Genomic DNA, 20,988 nt, shown 5'->3' on the forward strand with positions numbered 1-20,988 from the left:
ACTGATCAAATAGTTTTTTTAGATTTCTTTCAATTTATACAAAATTCCCATTTTTCATACTTATACAATTTAGTGTCTTAGCTGTTTATATTGTCATGATCTGCTGGTGATGTTCATATTGGCTTTTTTCAAAATCTTTTAGGCAAAAGTGTGAAACATGGTAAGAATCAAACACAAAAAAGCAAAAAGAAAATTTCCTAAATAAAAGTAAACTTAATGCATTAAGTTTATTCTCATTGGTCCTCCATAACTCTTGATTATTGCATTGCATAGTTTTGGTATTCTATAAATTAGTTTTTTTTACAGATACAGGATTTACATCTTGTGTAACTTATTTTAGATATTCTCATAACCATTGGCTTGCTCTACTGATCTTTTACTTTCTGGTATGAATAGAGCCACAAATGCTCTCTGGGAAACAATTCATTGGATCCAGATCATTATTTTGAGTTCAAACGCACTGTAGTATTGCAACTGCTTCACATCATAGAAATAAAGTGCAGCACTAAAATACATTTTAAATTTCTTAACAATCTAAAAGAAATTCTTAACAATCTAAAAGAAATTCTACTTTCAGGAATTAAAGCATAGGAAAACTCCCCAGAAACTTCTCAAGAAAAGGGATCAAAAAAAAAAAAAAAAAAAAAAAAAAAAAAACCAAAAAATTTAACTTTTAAGGGGAAGGATTAATGAAGTTGTCAAATCATCAAATAAATTTTTTTTTGGGTAAAACATTTTGAAACTATTACTTTTTAAAATTTGGAATCAGGTGAAAGATTTACAAAAATATGATTATGTTTCTTGTAACTATATTTTCTGTAAATCTTTCACCTGATTCTTAACTATAAAACCAACTTGTTTCCTTATTGATTACCATCTAAGATACTTTGGCCAGCTATTGATTATTGTGGTAAAATTACAAAAAAAAAACATATTTGACTGCAAAATCATTTCATTATGAAATTAGAAATCTGGGAGTCATATGCTACAGACTTTAAAAGAAACAAATTACATGTTACTATAAATAATAAGATATTGTACACTTAACCACAAAATTAACGCACCACTTATAAATTCCGACTTGAAAAATATTATACATTTCCCGGATTTATCAATTACAGAAAAAATAATGTTTATTTTTACGCCTTTTGTAGGTTTTATTCTATTTCCCTTATTTAGTTTCCAAATTATAGCAGCTTTTCATAAGTAGCATGTTTTGTTGTAATTAAATCTCACTTCTAAAAGAAAATTATGTATTTGTTTTAAATTGATTTAACAGTAGAAAAGATAACTGTCATTTGAGCAACACATCTGTTTGCAATACAGCGGTCTAGACAAAATTTAAGTCATGATGAATGTGTTGCAAGTGTTACATTTGTCCAATGAAGGATTAACAAATCGCAAACTTGCTAGGGTTCTACAAAGGTTTGTAGAGACCAATCATCATGCTAGACAACTTGGCCAAGTTAGACAACATGCTATCAATGCTGTGGAGAATCGATTTTTAATGCTTTGAACACTGAGAGAACAGTTCACTACTGCACAAAATCTCCAAATACAACTTGCTGAGGTTCATGGAACTGCTGTTAGTCAAGATACCATAAGAAGAAGACTTCTTGCTTTAAATTTACAAGCTCAGGCAGCAGCTACTGGTCCCAGATTATCTGTTGATCACCAAATAAACATACTAGCTATTGCAAGGAGGCATATGAATTGGGAAACACATGATTGGGGACAGGTCTTATTTACAGGTGTGTCAAGGTTTTGCCTTGTAAGTTTTGGTCGCTGCCCAATGGTGTACAGAAGACCAAATGAAAGATAATTTGCTTGTAACATTAGAGAAACCACTTTAAATGGAAGTGGCTCATTGATGGTATGGGGCGGAATATCTTTAACAGCTTGCACAGAGTGTTTTATTGTTGATAGTGGAAGTCTGACTTCTCAACAATACATAGCAGACATTTTAGAGCCTTTTGCGGTACCTTTTGCACTGTAGACTGGAGATGGATTCCTTCTTATACAGGATAATGCTAGACCACATACAGCACTGTTATTACTGAATACTTAAATAATGTTAATATTTAAAGTTTGGAGTGGCCAGCTTGCAGTCCAGATATGAACCCAATAGAACATCTTTGGGACATAAAGGGATGCTGTGTTAGAAGCCAACACCCACCTAACAGCCTAAATGAACTGTGACAAACACTTATCTGTGTGTGGAAAGATATCTCTTAAGAAATGATTAGATCTCTTATTGGAAGTATGCCATGGTGCTGTCAGGCTGTAATAATATCAAGAGATGGTAACACTAGTTATTGATGAGTCAAAAATGTTTCAATCTAAGCTGTATTAGTGTGCATAAGAATCATAATCATTTTACTTTATCTTGTTAAACAAACCATATATTTGGATTTAGTTTTTTTTTTTTACCATCCTCAAAGTAAATTTTATTATTATAATTGAAGTAATTGTGTTCATGTCTTCTATTCTTAACATGTTTGTCAAAATATATGATAATATTGACGACAATTAAAATAAAGTGAAATTTTAAATAATGCGTTAATTTTGTAGTTAAGTTCATTTTCTGCTGTATTGTCTGTATTCCCCCTTCAGGCAAGTTTACTTATATTGGTGTATATTTAATCATTACCAATGGTACCTATTGCTGATTATTATCATTTTTAATTGGCAAAACTTTAATTTGTTTTACATTAATACTAAATTGGAGTGGTGGGAATTCATTGCTAAAAGTGGATTTTTCTAAAACCTGTTTTTCTTAAAAAGAGCTGCTGTATTTGATTACAAAAATATTTTACATCGTATTTACTCATGCACTAGTGATTTCCTAGGTTATTATGGAATCTTTCAATCAAATTTATTTTCATTTTCATGGTGAATCATTTATTCTAATTTTAGTTTTATTTTTCATAGGTCGAAACATTAGTTGTGTTGAAAAGTTACACTTTAAAAGAGCTGATACGAAAGTTGCATATCTCTGAACCGGTCTACCATGTCATGGCACTTCTGGGGAAAAAGTAATAATCATTTGGAACCTAATGATATATTGGGCTGCATCTTTGTATAATATTTTGTATTAATATTTATTTTGTATTGGTTTTTGTTTGTTTTGATTTTTACTTTCATTTTGTTTGCAGATACCCAGAAGATTTGGAATCCTTTTACAAATCTAAATTACCAGGCACATGGGTCCAGGTTAGTATAAAATTTAAATAGTTAACTTCTTAAATAATCGTTAAATTTTAAATAGATTTTTAACAAATTATTTTACCTTTCTTTACGTTTATCTAAATTTTTTAGGGGTTGAATTTTATAGTAGAATTGTTTTAATAACTTTTAAAGGTTGTTAATGTAAAACTCTGTAAACCTTGGGTTTGAATTAGGACCAGGAACCTGGACCACAACTCTTGAATTGTTCCTTAAAGTTCATATCAAGGGCTTTAAGGGACAATTCTGCATTCTATTTGAGCAATAATTTTTAATGAGAGTCTGAACTGATTGCTAGTATTTTTCAGCCTTATAGGTTTCATGACCCAGAAAGACATGAAACTGTTCTAAGTCTTTTTCTCTGTTCTTTTCAGATTCTTTGTAAATCACACTCTATGATCTTCATTATTTGTGGTTTAATCAAGATATCAATCTTGACCCTTGTGCTTTGCCCCCACCATACAGAAGTAGCGATTGGTTGAGTGTTCAGTTGATTCTTGCTGAATTCTCAGGATAACAAACTTCATAGCCCTCTTTTTTATCTCCTCTTTACCAGCCTGTAAGCATTGGAGATGAGTTAAATAAAGAAACATAAATTTTCAAATGTTAGTTAACATTTTAAAATTTTTTAGCAGAGTGCAAATATCATTTCCTAAAAAATTGAAAATACAATCCTCGAAATTTTCACCAAATTAAATTTTCACCCATGTTTAATCATTGAAAATCCTACAAGTTAACACACCGCCATCGAAGACAGCAATCTATTGTATATTTTACATGTAAAATGAGGCCCCAAGGGGTTGTCTTGATCAAGATATCTATGATCATCTATAAATGATTGGAGACTTTCTTAACTTTGATTCTAGGAAATGATATTTTATGGGAGTGATTTTACTTTAATAAGAATTTATCTATGTTTTGTCTGGTAAATCTTGCATTTAATTATGATATTTTTATTGAATGCATTCATGTAATTTATACTTTTTGATTATTTTTATGACTTTAAAGAAATGTTAACTTATTTAACTGTTAATATTTTATTTAAGAAATCTTTGGGATTTTCTTCTATTGTTTTTGGCTTTCTCATCATCATCATCATCATTCATCATCATTCATCATCATCATCATCATCATCATCATCATCATCATCATCATCATCATCATCATCATCATCATCATCATCATCATCATCATCATCATCATCATCATTATCATCATCATCATCATCATCATTATCATTCATCATCATTCATCATCATCATCATCATTCATCATCATTATTCATCATCATCATCATCATGATCATCATCATGATCATCATCATGATCATCATTCATTATCATCATCATGATCATCATGATCATCATCATCATCATGATCATCATCATCATCATCATCATCATCATCATCATCATCATCATCATCATCATCATCATTATCATTCATCATCATTCATCATCATTCATCATCATTCATCATCATCATCATCATCATCATCATCATCATCATCATCATCATCATCATCATCATCATCATCATCATCATCATCATCATCAAAAAATATAAATGTGTGTAATGCCACTATGAAAAGGAACCACTATCTGAATTCTGATTCCTAAGAAGTTTGTGTCAGGCCTTTACACAAATATATTACATTGTATAAAAATTTAAGTTAGCACTAGGAAAACTACAACCCATGATAAACATCCCTTAAACATCCCTACCTTTAAAAAGACCATAACCCCACCAGTATAAACAAATGCCTGATGATAATATGTGATTTGAATGCTATTGGCTTTTTGGAAATTATTGGATTTTTTTGTGGTTTACAAAGAAAAAGAATATGTTTTTGGAATTCTGGTTTGGTTTTGAAGTTAATCGTTTTTCAAATACGGGTTTGGTTTTGCATTTCGTTAACAAATTCAAGAATATTTCTAAAAATTATTTTTTTGGTTTTTATTAAAAAGGTTTTTGGTAGCTGTAAGAAACCAATAAGTTAAAACCTCTTAGAGAATGTATTAAAATGTGTACCTACTAAATAATAGCACAAACTTTAAAAGTTTGATAATTTTTATTAGTGATGGTTATTATTATGATGATTAGTTACTAATTTCTGAAGAGTAAATGTGTACCTACTAAACAATAGCATAACAATAGCATATTACTATGCTATTATTTAGTAGGTGCACATTTTTGTAACTATAAAATAAATTTGGGACTCCTGAATTACGTTTGTCTACGTCACCCCCAATGATAAAGCTTGCTCTGTACTGATTTACTCTACTTTTACAAATTGTTGTATGTATATATATATATATATATATATATATATATATATATATATATATATATATATATATATATATATATAATAAATAGTATAATAGTAATTTTGCTATGATCAGGCCTCACAACTGTTAACTTTTAGTTAGCAGTATAGTATAACAAATGAATATGAGTGACAAATTCAAATTATTTTTATTTCACTGCTTTTGCTTCACAGGAACAAGCTGGGAAGCGGATGAAATTAAAAATACCTGAAACATGGGAGACTCAACTTTCTTTAAAAGGAAACAAATCCAGTACATGGCAAGAGTTACTTGGTAAATTATATTCATATTTGTAATTTTTTAATCATTCTTGAGAAAGTTAATCCAAGTCTTGTTCAAAAGAGAAATATTTTTTTTTTTACTTCAAGATCATAATAAACTTCCTTTTATGGCCATGTTAAGAAATTTGCGTAACATGATCCTTTGTGGGTTATCAGAGAAGTACCACGCAAAGATTTTATCTCGTCTCAAAAACAAGGTGCAGTTAACCTGATTATCATATTTGCTTTAAAAGTTTTATAATTTTTTATTAGTGATGGTTATTGTTATGATGGTTAGTTACTAATTTCTGAAGAGTAAAGAAAATTTGTTTGTTTTTAACTTTTTATTCCTGAATAATGGTTTTTATTGTATTATCCTAAATTACATACTGTCTTTAAGTGATATGATATATACTGTCTTCAATCATATATGATATATACTGTCTTCAATCATATATGATATTTACTGTCTTCAATCATTTATTATGCAGCAGTCTATTTATTCAGGACTCTGTTATTAACAGCAAGCAATTTCCATTTCGTTTCTTATCAGCATACGACACAATCGTAGACCTTGAAAAAATGCTCAAAAAAAACCAAGAGGGTGTGTATGAGATAATTTTTTTTGCTTTACTTTTTAAAAATTTTAACAAATTTTTTGTTTTTGCTAAATAAAGAGATTTTTTTATACTTTTTTGCTTTTAGGATTTGTTACGTTTAATAAAAACACTTTTTTAAAAAACTTTTTTAAATTATTTTGAATCTCCTTGTGTTTAAATTTTGTGTTTAAAATGAGAAAGTTTTGTAAGAATGAGATTTATTACATACAGGTGAGATTTATCATATATAAGTGAGAATTATTATGAATCGGTGGTATGATATAAGTGAGACTTATTCTATTAGTTGAGGAGAGAGATTTATTGTAAATGGGTGGTATTATATAAGTGAGATTTATTCTATTAGTTGATGAGTGAGATTTATTATAAATGGGTGGTATTATATGAGTGAGATTTGTTAATTATGAGTGAGAATTATTACATAAGAACAAGACTTATGATATGAGTGAGATTTATCATACATAAGAATGAGATATATTCAAATGTTTATTGTGAAATTTTATTCAATAAATACAAAATTTAGTTTATGTTTTCTTTATAGTTTTGTGTTTTTTTTTTAAGTAATGTCCATATATTTTATTCAGCGTCTCTTCAAGCTATCTCTAATGAGCCACCTAAGAAAAATGAAGGAAAACCTTTACCAAAATATAAACAGAAGCTTCAGGATAAAATGAAAGCTAAAGTGGCATGGTTAATATCTTTTTAATTTTTATTTTGCATTTTTAAGAATTATAAAATAGTAAATGTTGATAAACAATTTTAAATCTGATAACAAAAAAGTGAAAAAGATTAAGAATATAATAATAATAATTACTAATTTTTTAATTATAATTAATATTTGAATTATTGTATAGTAATGTGCATTAAAACAACTGAACTTTTTGTTTTCTTTACAGCAATACTTACAACCAAGCCATATTAGAAAGATACAAAAAAGCTCTTGATTCTGCTATGAAAATATCAACAGTGTTTAATGTAGAGCCTATATCTGGAAATACCATCATTGTTATTGACATTGCTGATACTGTAGATGAAGAAAACAAAAAAGCCGGCTCTGTAAGTACTTAGCTGAGTTCATAGCTTTAAAATAATATACTTTATATATATATTAAATTATTATATATATATTATATATATATATATATATATATATATATATATATATATATATATATATATATATATATATATATATGTATATATATATATATATATATATATATATATATATATATATATATATATATATATATATATATATATATATATATATATATGTAAATAAATAAATATATATTAAATTGTTCAAATGTCTTATTATGTTTTGTGATTAAATTTGGGACTTTCATTTTAAGAAAAAGTTGTAAAATCTTTTACTTCTATTTTAGATATTGGATCAATGTTTGCTTCTTGCATTAATATGCAAATATCATTCAGAAGGAGGAGAGTTGATCTTGGCAAGTGGAAAAAACTATTCAATTGTAAACTCAATTAATGAGCAATCAATTCTTGAAAATGTTGCAAAGCTAAAAGAAAGTATTAAGGTTTGCTCTACTTTTGTTTTTAATTTGTTTTAAAATTCTTTGGGATTTTCTTCTATTATTTTTGGCTTTCTTATCATCATCATCATCATCATCATCATCATCATCATCATCATCATCATCATCATCATCATCATCATCATCATCATCATCATCATCATCATCATCATCATCATCATCATCATCATCATCATCATCATCATCATCATCATCATTCATCATCATTCATCATCAATCATCATCATTCATCATCAATCATCATCAATCATCATCAATCATCATCATTCATCATCATTCATCATCAATCATCATCAATCATCATCAATCATCATCAATCATCATCAATCATCATCAATCATTATCAATCATCATTTATACTGTATTTGATATTTGATCATAATATTTGATGGTGTTTTGTTAATTACTGATCATGTTTTTTTAATTTTCATCTGGTACTTTGATGATTGTTTAACTTTTTTTGCTGACTTTAATTTGACAATTACTTACCAAATTTGTAAAGTTAGTTTTTTGTGTAAATTCTTTTTCTGCTAAATATTTATGTAAAGATTTAATATCCTTACTAACTGTTTGAAAAGTTTGTTTTTAGAATAACAATTTAGTTTGTTAATGCTGCATCTTGATCTCTGCATTTAGGGGGTTTACTTACTGTTTCCTATTACCTAAAAAATAATCTTTTTTATGTTCAATTTGTGTGCCTTTTAAGTCTTTCATCCTTAAAGAATTTTTACTTTTTTAGGATTTGGTTTCTTGTGGTATTGGTAGTACTGATCTCATGTCTTATTTTCAAACTCTTATCACTCTTCGTAAAAAGGTAGAAATATTTATGAGATTTATCATGCAAATTGTAATCATTTTTATAGAAGAAAATTTAAGATGGTTGTTGTAGTTTTTCAATGCAATTTATGATAAAGAGAGATGTAGTGATAATTAAATTTTAAAAGGTGGTTTAGTAAAAATATTTTACATTATAATGATAAAGAGAAAGTGACGAATGATAGAAAGACATAGGGGTATAGAAAAATAATTCTCATCACCATCTGATTGTTTTATATTTCAATGTTTAAAAAAAATGTTTTAGAATTAAAAAAGTGGAGAAAAAAATTGGGTATCTTTGTTTCTTGGTTAAAATGTAATTTTAATTGGAATTTTTAATGAACTGATCTTATTCTTTAGGTTGATAACTTCTTAGTGTTGAATTACAGCAATAGTTATGATTTTAATCAATTCCGTCAGGCATATCAAAACAAAGTTAATGCCAAATGTTTGTTTGTGAATGTGTCACTATCGATAGCTGTGAAGTACTTCTTCTTCTTTTTTTTTTTTTTTTAAAATCTTTATGTGATAATTGTGATTTGATGCATGTTTATATTTAGTAAATTTTTTACTGACATATTTTTTTAACGAGATTTATTTATTTAGCTATATTAATTTTTTTCTTTTCCTCTTTTTTTTTTTTTTTTTTTACTTTTAGGGGTGCTGAACTTGTAGGAGATTACAATGTAAATGTCAGTGGCTTTTCTGACCAAGTTCTAAGGTATATTGGTGCAAGGGGTTCTGGCAATCAGCTCAGTTTTGTTGAAAATATTGATTCAACTTATGAACTAAAAAATAGCAAAGTGAGTGGTTGTGAATTTTCATTGTTGAATTTAAATTATTATTTAGTGTTAAACTAATGAATGAATAAAAAAAAGTGAAAATGAAATCAAAAAAATGAAAATGAAAATGAATAAAAAAGCTATAATTAGCTCACAAATATCCACTCACGAAACTGTCTATACACAAAAAATAGCGTTCCTTACAATTCTCTAAACTACAATCAACGCATAAAAAAATGACTTGTTTTTTTTTAACTATGCTCTTAAGTTTCTTTTTTTTTGCAAGTGTAAGCAAACAAATTTTTGCTGGAAAAAAGCTAAATATATATTTATATAATATATACTTGAAATATAGATTTGAGTACTACTATGAAGATATACTTGAGCTTAAAATAAAGTAGTTTTGCAGTAAAAGTTGGAGCTGTAGTATGACAGAAAAAAAAAACTATATATTTTTTTGATAAACTGTGAAGCTAGCTCATTTCACCTGAGCTAAAGTTGATTTTGTTGATGCAGAAAGAACTACATACCAAAAAAAAAGTATATACCGATAACAATATTCCAGATGGTTCTTCAGTTCCACAAATCATTTTAAATTTTTAGGGAGTCAAGGTATTAATAAACAAAATTGCCTATAAAAACTATAAATTAATTATTGTCTTTACATGTTATTTAATATTTTATGTTAAGAAATTTTTAATGAAGTGTTTCTGTTTCAGGATTATTTGCCAAGAAAACAATTGAGCATCAAACCGCAGTTAGTTAATAGACCATTGATGCGATGGAAAACTGTTCGTATATTTATTTCGTCAACTTTCCGTGACATGCATGGCGAAAGAGATCTTCTCACACGTTTTGTTTTTCCAGAGCTTCGGCGATGGTGCTACAATTATTGTTTGAATATTTATGAGGTAGACTTGCGTTGGGGAATAACTGAAAACCAAGCAAATTCACAAAAGTAATAAAAAAACTAATTTTGTTTTTTTATTTACATAGAAATTACCAAAATTTTTACTGAAAAAGTTTTTGAAATTCAAAACTTGAATGATTCTTTTTATAAACTTATTTTTTTTTATATATAAATCATATTTAATTGAATTGGTTTTTTAAAAAAAGGTGTCAATAATTAATTTTTGATTTTAATTCTTATTTTTAATTTTTCAACGGGAAAAATTTCAAAAGAAAACACAATTTTCTATGTGTTTTTATTAACTCAAATGAAAACATGTTAAATTGCTTGCTCTATGCATTATCCAGAAAGAAAATGTCTCAACTCAATTTTGCAAAATATGACTAAAAAATTACCCTTTAGAAAAAGATTCAAGTGTATAGCTTACCCATTTATAAGCTTCATTAATTCAGTATTAAAATTGAAATTGTATAATGATAAAGTATTAATTTTTTAAGAACTTTAGACATATGTTTGAGAGAAGTTGCAAAATCAGATCTTTTTGTGGGAATTTTGGGTAATCGATATGGCTGGATTCCTACTGAATACACTTGTTCTGACTTGCAAGTTGCTAATTGGTTAAGTCATCAAAGCCCTGGTTTATCTATAACTGAACTTGAAATGAAATTATTCTGCAGTCGTGAAGGTGCTCAAACAAAAGGGTTCTTCTTTTTCAGAAAAGATTTGGACAAAAAGTATGAAAAGTTTGTTTATGATTTGTTTTATTTTTTTATTCCCTTGGTACATAGTTTTGTTTGTGATTTTGACTTTGTTTTACTAACTGCAGATCTATTCCAAAGGAATACCAAAAGGATTTTATAGAGGAAAAGAACAGCAATAAACTGGAAAATTTGAAGGAGTGGATACAACAACAAGGAGCAGAGATATTTTTCAAGTAAGCGTCACTATAAAATTTACTATAAAGAATGCTTTTTAGAAATTCTTTTTTTTTTGTGGCAATTGACATTTTTTTTGAAATGATTTTCATTTTGATTACTTTTTGTTTTGGTTTATCAATGCATTTTTTTTCATCCAGTTTTTATATACTCTAGATAATTCAGTATAAGTTAACTAATAATAAAAAAAGATTGGAAAATTTTATGACTTTGTTTCAATTTTTCCAAAAAAAGAAAGGAGCACTAAGTGTTGCATGAGTTCTGAACACCAAGAAAATCCAATAATTTCTTTCACTTTGAATTAAAGTCAAATTCTTGTAAATATCGAGATTGAAAATTTTGATCCAACTCTTTAAATTTCTTCACGTTTCTTTTGCTGATCATGGAAATCATCCCACTAACATATTTTCCATTTTAAAAATGTTTCCATGTAAAATAAGTTAATGATTTGGAAAAGTCATTTACATTAAAATGCTGGAAAGTCTATTTATCTAGAAATAGATTTTGTCATTAATTGCTAATCATAATTTTAGGGCGTAATTGTTTCTTACCAGACACAACTCTTGATATCAATTATGAGATTTTTTGGGAATAATGCACTCTTAGTTAAAAGGTGTAAAATTACATTGTTTTGGTGCTCAATTTTTTATAAAAAGTGTGCAGCATGAAAAACACCAAAACAGTGTTAATTTACATCATTTTGGTGTATTTCATTCAAAACAGTGTAAATTAACACTGTGTCATCATTTTTCATGCTGCACACTTTTTATAAAAAGATAAGCAGTATTAAAAACACCAAAATGTTTTGGTGTTTTTCATGCATGAAATACAATAAAATGCTATAAATTAACACCAAAACTTGTAAATTAACATGGTTTTGGTGTTTTTCATGCTGCGCACCAAAACGGTGTAACTTTTATACATTTTAATTAAGAGTATGTAAAAAAACTTGAAAACACTTCTTTACAAAATACAGTGGCGGATCAAGGGGGGCTAAGGGGGCTATAGCCCCTGGCCCCACAATTTTAGGGGCCCCGATTCAAAGTAAATAATTTTTTTATTAACTCTGAAAAATTAAATCTTTTATTAACTTAAAAGAGCCAAAGTTAAATTTACTAAATTGTCTGAAAACAAAAGCACAAAAATAAAATAACTGTCAACAAAAATGCTGCATTATATTTTTTCCGGTCTTTGACAACAAAGGAGCGCAACTACTTCTACAAAAAAAAAATTACTAGATTGGTAGCAGCGCCTTATAGCAATAATTGAATGTAACATTTGTACAAATTGCTACAAAAACAATTCCCTTCGGAAAATTATTAATGACTTAAATAATTATATTGTTATTGAAAATGCATTAACGATTGAAATTCTACAATTCTTTTGTACTTCCGCACAAAAGAGTTCTTGTGTGAATGCATTTAATAGCTGAAGCGCTAAATTCGTGAAAGAAAAAAAAAACAGTTTAACACTTTTCAGGTTATACAGTTATAATTAAAATGCTAAGAAAATATGAAAGTGGAGCTTCTAAAAGAAGATTGAAGAAAGAGAGAGAGGAAATGGTAGCTAAACTTCTGAAAATGGCAAATTTTTTTTCATCAAACCAAACTAATATGCAATTTCCACAAACTGTAGATAATAATAAAAACAATGAAAGAAAAGATGAAAACAATAACACGGAAAATGAGGTAGCCTGCCAAGGTCCTTCAAATGAAGTTCAAGAAGTTGAAAGTGTTGAATCTACAATGCATAATAATGAGCTTGACTCAGGTACTTTTATCCAAATTGCGAGGCTGAGAGATCATTCTCTACTCTTAAAAGAGTTAAGAACATGCACCAATCAACAATGGTTCATAGTCGTTTAAGTAATATAGCAAGATTAACTATTGAGTAAAAATTTTCAGAAACTTTGGATTTCAGCAATGTGATTGCAGAGTTTGCGGGGAAGAAAAGCAGAAAAAAATCACTCAACTTAATTCAATAAAATAAATATAAAATTTGTATATAAATAAATATCAGTGATAGCGTTTTCAAGAAAGTCTTTGTTTTACTCATTTTTGTCGTTGTTAGTGGAACGGGGCCTCCTACTTTTAAATAGCCCTGGGCCCCGAAAAGTCTTAATCCGCCACTGACAAAAAATATTTTTTATTAAACTTTTTTCAAAGCTCTTTTAAATATGGAAAGTTAATAAAAATAGTTTCATTTATTTTACTAGGAGTTATCATTGTACTTATAAGTATATGCACGGTTTTGTATATATGAGTGTATATATGGTTAAGTTTCAAGTTTACATATTAACTTTGATTTTAAAAAGATAAAAAAATAAATCTTGACTCTTATATTAGTAGACTCAAAAAGATGTCACTTTTTTGACTCACAATTTCATCTTAGAGAAACCACCCTAGAGAAAGGGTGGTTCCTAAGCGGAAAAAAATGTGCTCATGTTATGGTCTAACCTTTTTGAAACCATACTGACCTTTGAATTAAGAAAATCTAAAAGATAAATTATCATATAGAATGTAAATTATCAGAAAAAGAAGAATTTTTCAAAAAAAAAAAAGTTTTTTTTCCCCCCACTACTTTTTAATTCAATTATGAATTAAAAATTAGTGGAGATTAAAAATTAGTGGAGATATTAGTTTTTGAGTATATAAACAAACAAATGAAGTAGTTATATAAACAAACAAACAAACAAAATAGTTATATAAACAAACAAAGTTATATAAACAAGTACCTCAACTAAATATTAGTTTTTAAGTATTTACATACCTAATTGTAAGCTCTCAATGAAAAGAGGTCATAATTAAATGGGTATAATGTTCTTCAGGATTAATTATCACCAAATCTATTTTATCAACAGTAACAGAAAGTTTATAAAAAATATCTTATAATAGACCAATAGTGTTTGAAGTTTTGAATTATTTTCAATTAGGAGTTTAATAGTTTATGAAAAAAAAAAAACTAGAATTTTAAAAAATCTTTTTTTTTTTTTTATTAGTCAAATGAAATTGTAAATAAAGTTTCAAAGTTGATTATCATAATAAATGGCAAATAACAAACCTTTCAGTGTTTAATTTTTTATTTTTTTCTGTTTGAATACAAAAACTCATAGATATGAAATATAAGTTTTCAAACTTAAAGTTAAAATCCTTAAAGATTTATTGTTATGTTGCCATTATGTCTGGAAATGTGGACTTCTACTTTTGTAGACAATAACAGATCATAACATCTTGGAACTTTGAATCCTTGAGTCTTGACATCTTGGAACTTTGAATCCTTGTTTATGAAATTTTTTGAAGTTGTAGTGAACAGTTTCACTACAACTGCTCTGACAAAAACCCAAGACCTGTCCCAGGATATTTCCCTGTCATTGAATCCAGAAATGCAGGTACTTAGATGGCTAAAGCATGAAACTCAGGAGAAACTCTTTCTCCTAATTTAAGATGGATATCCTTGTATAATTTGATGTGACGCTTAGATCCCAAGCTTTTTTTATTTAAGTTTTAATATTGCACTCCCAAGGTTCAAATTCAGTTTTCAATATATTTTCAAATATTTTTATGTTTTTCATTAGCTTCGCACACTGTCCTCCTTTGAACTGACCACTTTGGAGTTTAGGTCTTTCAAATCCTAATGCTCTTTTTCATATATATTCATAGAAGCAGCTTCTTCTGTATTTTATAGCGTTCTATTGCCAAAGTTCTACAAGCAGTTTGTGTTACCAGAAAATAGGTAAAGCTCTATTTGGGAAAGAACTGTAACAACAGGTATACAATCTGGTAGCTCTAGCAATTGGATTGTTGACACAGTTTTTTTTGTGTGTGTATTTCACAAGCTTTTCTATACTGATTAATATTTTTTCTGATCATACAAATTTTTCTAAAAAAAAAAAAATAATAGTTTTTGCAGACATGACCTTAAATATAAAGTCTTTAATTTTAAATTTTATATCAAAGATTTTCTTATAATTTGTAAACTGGCTTAAATTTAACAATATAAGTTGTTAATTTAAATTGAAAAAAATACATTTTTTTTTACATAGTTAATGATTATAAATCCCTTAACCCAATAAAGAAGTAACATTTACATTTAATAACCAGGAAACACAGTACCTTGTGCAAGCTGATATAGTGAAATTTTGAGACAATTCACACCAACTACATGGATAAGTAGATGAAGCTGGTTCAATGCCAATATATGTATATCAATAAGCCCTAAGTCAAAAGCAATGAAGGTCCCTTCAAAATAAAGTTTTTCTCTCAGATTAGGTCCAAATTATTTTTTTCTTTTCCAGCTCTTAAGAATATTACAAGCAGTTTCTACTTGGATGTCACTTAACCCTAGAATATTTTTGTTCCTGTAGCTTCACCTGGTGACACCTTACAGGAAAAATGAGTTCTAGTTTGGTTTTTTTGGAAGCTTCAATGTTGTTGAATCACTATTCATTTCATATCAGAAATCTTCCATTTTAGTGTTTGAGTACCCCCATCATTTGAAAGATAATTTTAAAAAGTGAAAATTGGCATCATCAGAAATCATACTACGTATGCAAATGCACATTTAGTCTGATTTCTGGTGATGATAGAAACTATTGGATTAGAAAAATCATGACTTAACAAAATCTATTGAATCTTTGAGACCTTTTTCAATTAGTCTAGTGTACAAACAAATGCTGATAAGATATTTGTAACCAGACAATTCCAAATTTGGAATGTAGTACTTTTGAAGTGTTCTAATGGTTGGTCATGATGATTTCTCTCATCTCACACACACACACACTATTGACAAAATGTTTGAAGCAGTGTAGTTAAAAAATTTTTAATTAAAAGTATCAAAATAAATTTTATATTGTTCAAATCTTTACCTCATTAAAATATCCACCTTGATTTTTGATTACATCATTATAGATTTTTTGGCATACGTTCATTAATTTTTGCAATACTTGTGAAGGTATGCTATTCCATTTTTTTTCCAATGTGTTCCAGAAGTTTTCAGTAGGAAATGGCTACTGTTCCCATACTTCTCTATCAAGTTCTTCCCACAATAACTGAATGGGATTAAAAGTGGGGGTGTGGTGGGGGTAGGGTGGCCATTACATTTCTAAAATTTGATTGCAAATTTTCCAAATAGATTTGGTTGATCTTGCTAGTTGTTATCATGCATAAAACCATAATGATTAACAAATAATCACTTACCAGATTTTAATACTTGATGTACCTTTCCATCAGTAGTGTGTATGTATAAATATGTATATGTATGTATATATTTATATGTATATATATTAGTTAATGAATTATGTTCAACTGGGATTATACAATCACATGGGCACATTTTCTTCTGCTTAGGATCCCTTCTCCCAGGGTGTGACACTGATATATACAGTAATTTTTTTTTTAAAATGCTTATGATTTTTTTTAAAATACTTTTCACACTGTTTTAGTGCATTTGTTTACTTCTCTCAACAAAAGCAAATTTGGTTTGATAAGCAGAGTAATTATATTCAAATTGTGTTATTATTTCTGTTGTCAAAGATACCCTGTAGTTTTTCATGTACAGTTTTATATGCTTGAATTTTTTTTTTTTTATACAAAATTTTTTTTAAATGCTTATTATAAACAATTTTTTCTTTTAAAAGTGATAAGTTTGTAAAAGACTAAGAAATGTATATATTTTCTTAAAGATTTATTTTAATAAATCTATCATATAATTTTTTCAGCTACCCATGTTATTGGAGTGGTGATGCAAGCGGTAAACCTATGTTGGGGGGATTAGAAGAATTTGGACAAAGAGTCATAAATAATTTATGGAATGCGATTAAAAAGCATCACATATTTCCGCTAGAAAAGGTTTTTCTTCTTCTTATTATTTTTTTCTGCTAGAAGTTGTTACATTTATTATTTTTGCATGAATTCTGTTTGAAATGTAAGTATATTTATGAAGCATATTTGAAAATTTTACCTATATTATGATGTTTAGTGGTTTGGCTATTTCTAGACACATGTAACAGAAGAGAAAGTAAACAAGCATATATCTTATGCTACTAATCTTTCAAATGGAGTTGTTGGTAAAAAATCACTGCTTAGTAGACTTGAAACAATTCTGGAGGAGGTGAAAAATAAACAGGATAAAAATATTATCTTAATCACTGGAAAGAGTGGCTCTGGAAAAACAGCCATAATGGTTTGTTATTTTTCACTTTAAAACAATAGACCAAGGATTCTCACTATTAAAAAATATTTTAAAAATATTTTTCTTTCTTAAAGAGTAAATTAGTTGAAACTCACATGAAGAAAGAGACACCATGCTGCTACTTTGTTGATGCAGGAGATAATACTCTTCAAACTCTTTTAATGCAATTATTTACTTCTCTCAATGAAACATTCAATGTCGGGTTTGATGTGCCAACTAGTTATAAGTAAGATTTTTGTGTGATCTTGTACATTTCCCAATGATATTCAGTTCATTATCTAAAAAGGAATTGAGTTAAAGATTTAAAAGGTATTGTCTCTCATAGGGGTTTAGTTTCTAAGCTTGGTTTACTTTTGAAAGCAATATCTAAAGACAATTTTGGGCAACAGTTTGTTATTTTTATTGATGGTCTTGATCAAGTGAATCTTTCAGGACAAGAGAGTCGAACAGATTGGATACCTGAGCGTTTACCAAAGGTGAAATAAAAACGTTCTTACTTTGTGTAAAAGAAAATGAAAACCTGCACCTTGTATTGTCTATATTAATAGTAATTGATATTTATCTTTATTAATATTTATTAACACTTGACAATTACAGTAGTTAATATTAATAGTAATTAATAATCAATGTTAAAATGTATTGGTATTAATTATGTAGTTAGTAATGTATTCTTTAATTAGTAATGTATTTTAGTCATGTGTTAGTAATGTATTTTAGTAATGTATTTTAGTAATGTGTTTTAGTAATGTATTTTAGTAATGTATTTTAGTAATGTATTTTGGTAATGTATTTTAGTAATGTATTTTAGTAATGTATTTTAGTAATGTATTTTAGTCATGTATTTTAGTAATATATTTTAGTAATGTATTTTAGTCATGTATTTTAGTCATGTATTTTAGTCATGTATTTTAGTCATGTATTTTAGTCATGTATTTTAGTCATGTATTTTAGTCATATATTTTAGTCATGTATTTTAGTCATGTATTTTAGTCATGTATTTTAGTCATGTATTTTAGTCATGTATTTTAGTCATGTATTTTAGTTAGTAATTTATTAGTTGGTAATAAATTGTTAGTAATTAATAAAAATTACTATTTTTATTTATTTTAAATTTATTTACATTTACTATATATATTTTTATTATAAATATTTTTTATATTATATATATTAATATTAATTGTAATTAATGTTAAAGTTAATAAAAATGACTAATAATATTAGTAGCAATTACTGTTAAGATTGCTTATAATTAGTATATTAATATTAATGATAATATATTAACATCAATGATAATCTTAGTTAACAATTGCAATTAATTGTAATTACTATTAATTTTGAAATAGTAATTATTATGAACATCAATTGTGAATCAATATTAAATAACACTAATAATGATAGTAATTAATATTACCCTAGAAAAAGAAGAATTTGGTTTATGTTAAAATCTTGAATTGGATTTTGAAACCTATTTTTTTTTCAATTGAAATTTGGCACCTATTTTTTTATTCAATCCAAAGTTCAAATAGATGTAGAAATTATTTCTTTGAAGGGACTTATAACATTTGTTAATTTTCTTTGAAACGGTTATAGACTGCTATAATCTACATCTTGAATATAAGTTGGACTATGTATCTTGTCTGCTATACTAGTACAATTCAATGTTGGAATTCAAGAATCAGATAAAATCCTTTTTTTTTAAACTATCCTCTTTTATTTGATAATAATTTCTTCAGGGTTGTATTATGGTTTTGTCATGTTTGGAAAATGGCTACTGTGCGAAGCAACTTTCTTCACACAAGCAGCTTATTGAATTGGTAAAAGTTGGTGCATTTGAGTATGCTGACCGAACACTTTTGGTACGACAGTTGCTTGACTGTCATGGTAAAAAGCTAGATGAGTCTCCTTTCAATAATCAGGTGAGTAATAGATTTTATAACTGAAAGTCATAGTCCTATTCTAAGCTGTTTTATGAAAAAATATTTTATTTTGAGGAATTAGCATATAATAACAACTAACTTTCACAGAAATAAAACTTTTTTTTCGTGTAATTTTTAGATGAAGCTTGTTGTTTCTAAAAAAGATGCTTCATCTCCATTGTATTTACAAGTAGTTTGTGAAGAGTTACGTTTGTTTGGGGTATTTGAGGAATTAAACAGTTATCTCCGTTCAATTTCTCAATCATTACCTGAGCTCGTCACTTCTCGTCTTAAAGTTATGGAGTCAGAGCATGGCTTAAGATTGGTCAGCTGTGCCTTTGCCCTTCTATATCTCAGCAGAAATGGTAGTTATGTGAAATAACCACTAAAATTTTTAAGAATTTTGTCTGATGCCCTTTTCGCGGTTATTTTTCCTATTCTATTCTTTGAAATTTGAGCAAATTGATATTGTCTTTTATAGTTGATTATGGCAATTATTATTTTGTATATTGCGTTATACTTATACTTTGTTTACAAAGGTTTGACAGAGGATGAGTTGTATGAAACATTAAACATGGCACAACATGATCATTTTAGATCTTTTGAACAGCCTATTGCTCAAGTTCCATTCCACAGACTCTGCCAGGAGTTGAAAATGTTTGCAAGACATGACATTAAAACAAACAGGTTTTATTTATTTTCTTTGAAAATTTTAACAGCAAAGGCATGCTTTTTTTTATTGATTTTATAATTTTTATTAATTTGTAATGATTATACGTTCTGGTTTTTCATTAATTTGTCAACACATAATTTTTATAATGATTATTTATCAAGCATACATTTGTTTGGTGAGGTTCTGAGTATCATAGAAAAGCTTTACATTAATTGTAATGGTGGCTTGGTATCTAAGATGCACAATGTATTGGCTAGCTTTTATCGCAAGCAAGCTGACCCCTTAAATAACTTTTCATGGATTGGGAATGATTTAAAAGCTTTACAAGAGTTGCCTTATCATTTGGTTAGTTATTTTTCTTTTTTGATTTGCTTTTTTGTATTCTAGAATTTTTTTTTAAAATGCATGTTTTACTAGTTTAAAAATAACATTAGTCATTAAAAGCAAAAATTGAAAAATTGAAAAAAATAAAAATAAAAAGTTTTTTGTTTTATCATAAGATTGAAAAGAATTAGAAAAAAAAAAGTTCTTACTGACCTTAAGCTTACAAATTATCATATTTTGATAGAGTTAAGGTCAAAATGTGAATAAAAGTTTGACAAAATATATTCAATACTTTTTTTGTTTAATTTTTTTTTTTTTGAAACATTTGAACAGAATTAGAAAACTTCAGAAAAATGTTAGAAATAAATTATTTGCTTTGAAATCTCTGGAAAAAGATCTTGGATAAGATTTTAAAGTATTTTATTACTGATAACAGCAATTTAACAATTTCA

The 20,988-nt window shown here is 27.5% G+C and overlaps 2 protein-coding genes across 3 annotated transcripts in view; both read left to right on the forward strand.

The window, feature by feature from the left end:
• The window catches only part of LOC145189380 (telomerase protein component 1-like), a 39,941-nt gene that overhangs the window by 3,567 nt on the left and 15,386 nt on the right, over positions 1-20,988 (forward strand). For both annotated transcript variants that reach the window (XM_090087117.1, XM_090087118.1), the window contains exons 5-26: positions 2,932-3,035; positions 3,156-3,213; positions 5,729-5,828; positions 5,924-6,033; positions 6,323-6,419; positions 7,017-7,122; positions 7,329-7,488; positions 7,821-7,976; positions 8,731-8,805; positions 9,168-9,292; positions 9,466-9,610; positions 10,309-10,547; positions 10,997-11,233; positions 11,326-11,433; positions 17,151-17,280; positions 17,429-17,614; positions 17,698-17,849; positions 17,949-18,099; positions 19,357-19,539; positions 19,679-19,904; positions 20,079-20,226; positions 20,374-20,557. In XM_090087117.1, coding sequence (XP_089943243.1) covers positions 2,932-3,035; positions 3,156-3,213; positions 5,729-5,828; positions 5,924-6,033; positions 6,323-6,419; positions 7,017-7,122; positions 7,329-7,488; positions 7,821-7,976; positions 8,731-8,805; positions 9,168-9,292; positions 9,466-9,610; positions 10,309-10,547; positions 10,997-11,233; positions 11,326-11,433; positions 17,151-17,280; positions 17,429-17,614; positions 17,698-17,849; positions 17,949-18,099; positions 19,357-19,539; positions 19,679-19,904; positions 20,079-20,226; positions 20,374-20,557 — 3,180 coding nt within the window. The remainder of the gene's footprint in view (positions 1-2,931; positions 3,036-3,155; positions 3,214-5,728; positions 5,829-5,923; positions 6,034-6,322; positions 6,420-7,016; positions 7,123-7,328; positions 7,489-7,820; positions 7,977-8,730; positions 8,806-9,167; positions 9,293-9,465; positions 9,611-10,308; positions 10,548-10,996; positions 11,234-11,325; positions 11,434-17,150; positions 17,281-17,428; positions 17,615-17,697; positions 17,850-17,948; positions 18,100-19,356; positions 19,540-19,678; positions 19,905-20,078; positions 20,227-20,373; positions 20,558-20,988) is intronic.
• On the forward strand, positions 12,308-15,322 carry LOC149887950 (uncharacterized). Its single transcript, XM_090087119.1, has one exon. The coding sequence runs from the start codon at positions 12,934-12,936 to the stop codon at positions 13,297-13,299; it is 366 nt and encodes a 121-aa protein (XP_089943245.1). The 5' UTR covers positions 12,308-12,933; the 3' UTR covers positions 13,300-15,322.

The sequence above is a fragment of the Hydra viridissima genome, unplaced genomic scaffold, assembly GCF_058129835.1.
Source record: "Hydra viridissima isolate aposymbiotic clone 2 unplaced genomic scaffold, HvirCarnegie_v1 scaffold_5, whole genome shotgun sequence".
Taxonomy (NCBI): domain Eukaryota; kingdom Metazoa; phylum Cnidaria; class Hydrozoa; order Anthoathecata; family Hydridae; genus Hydra; species Hydra viridissima.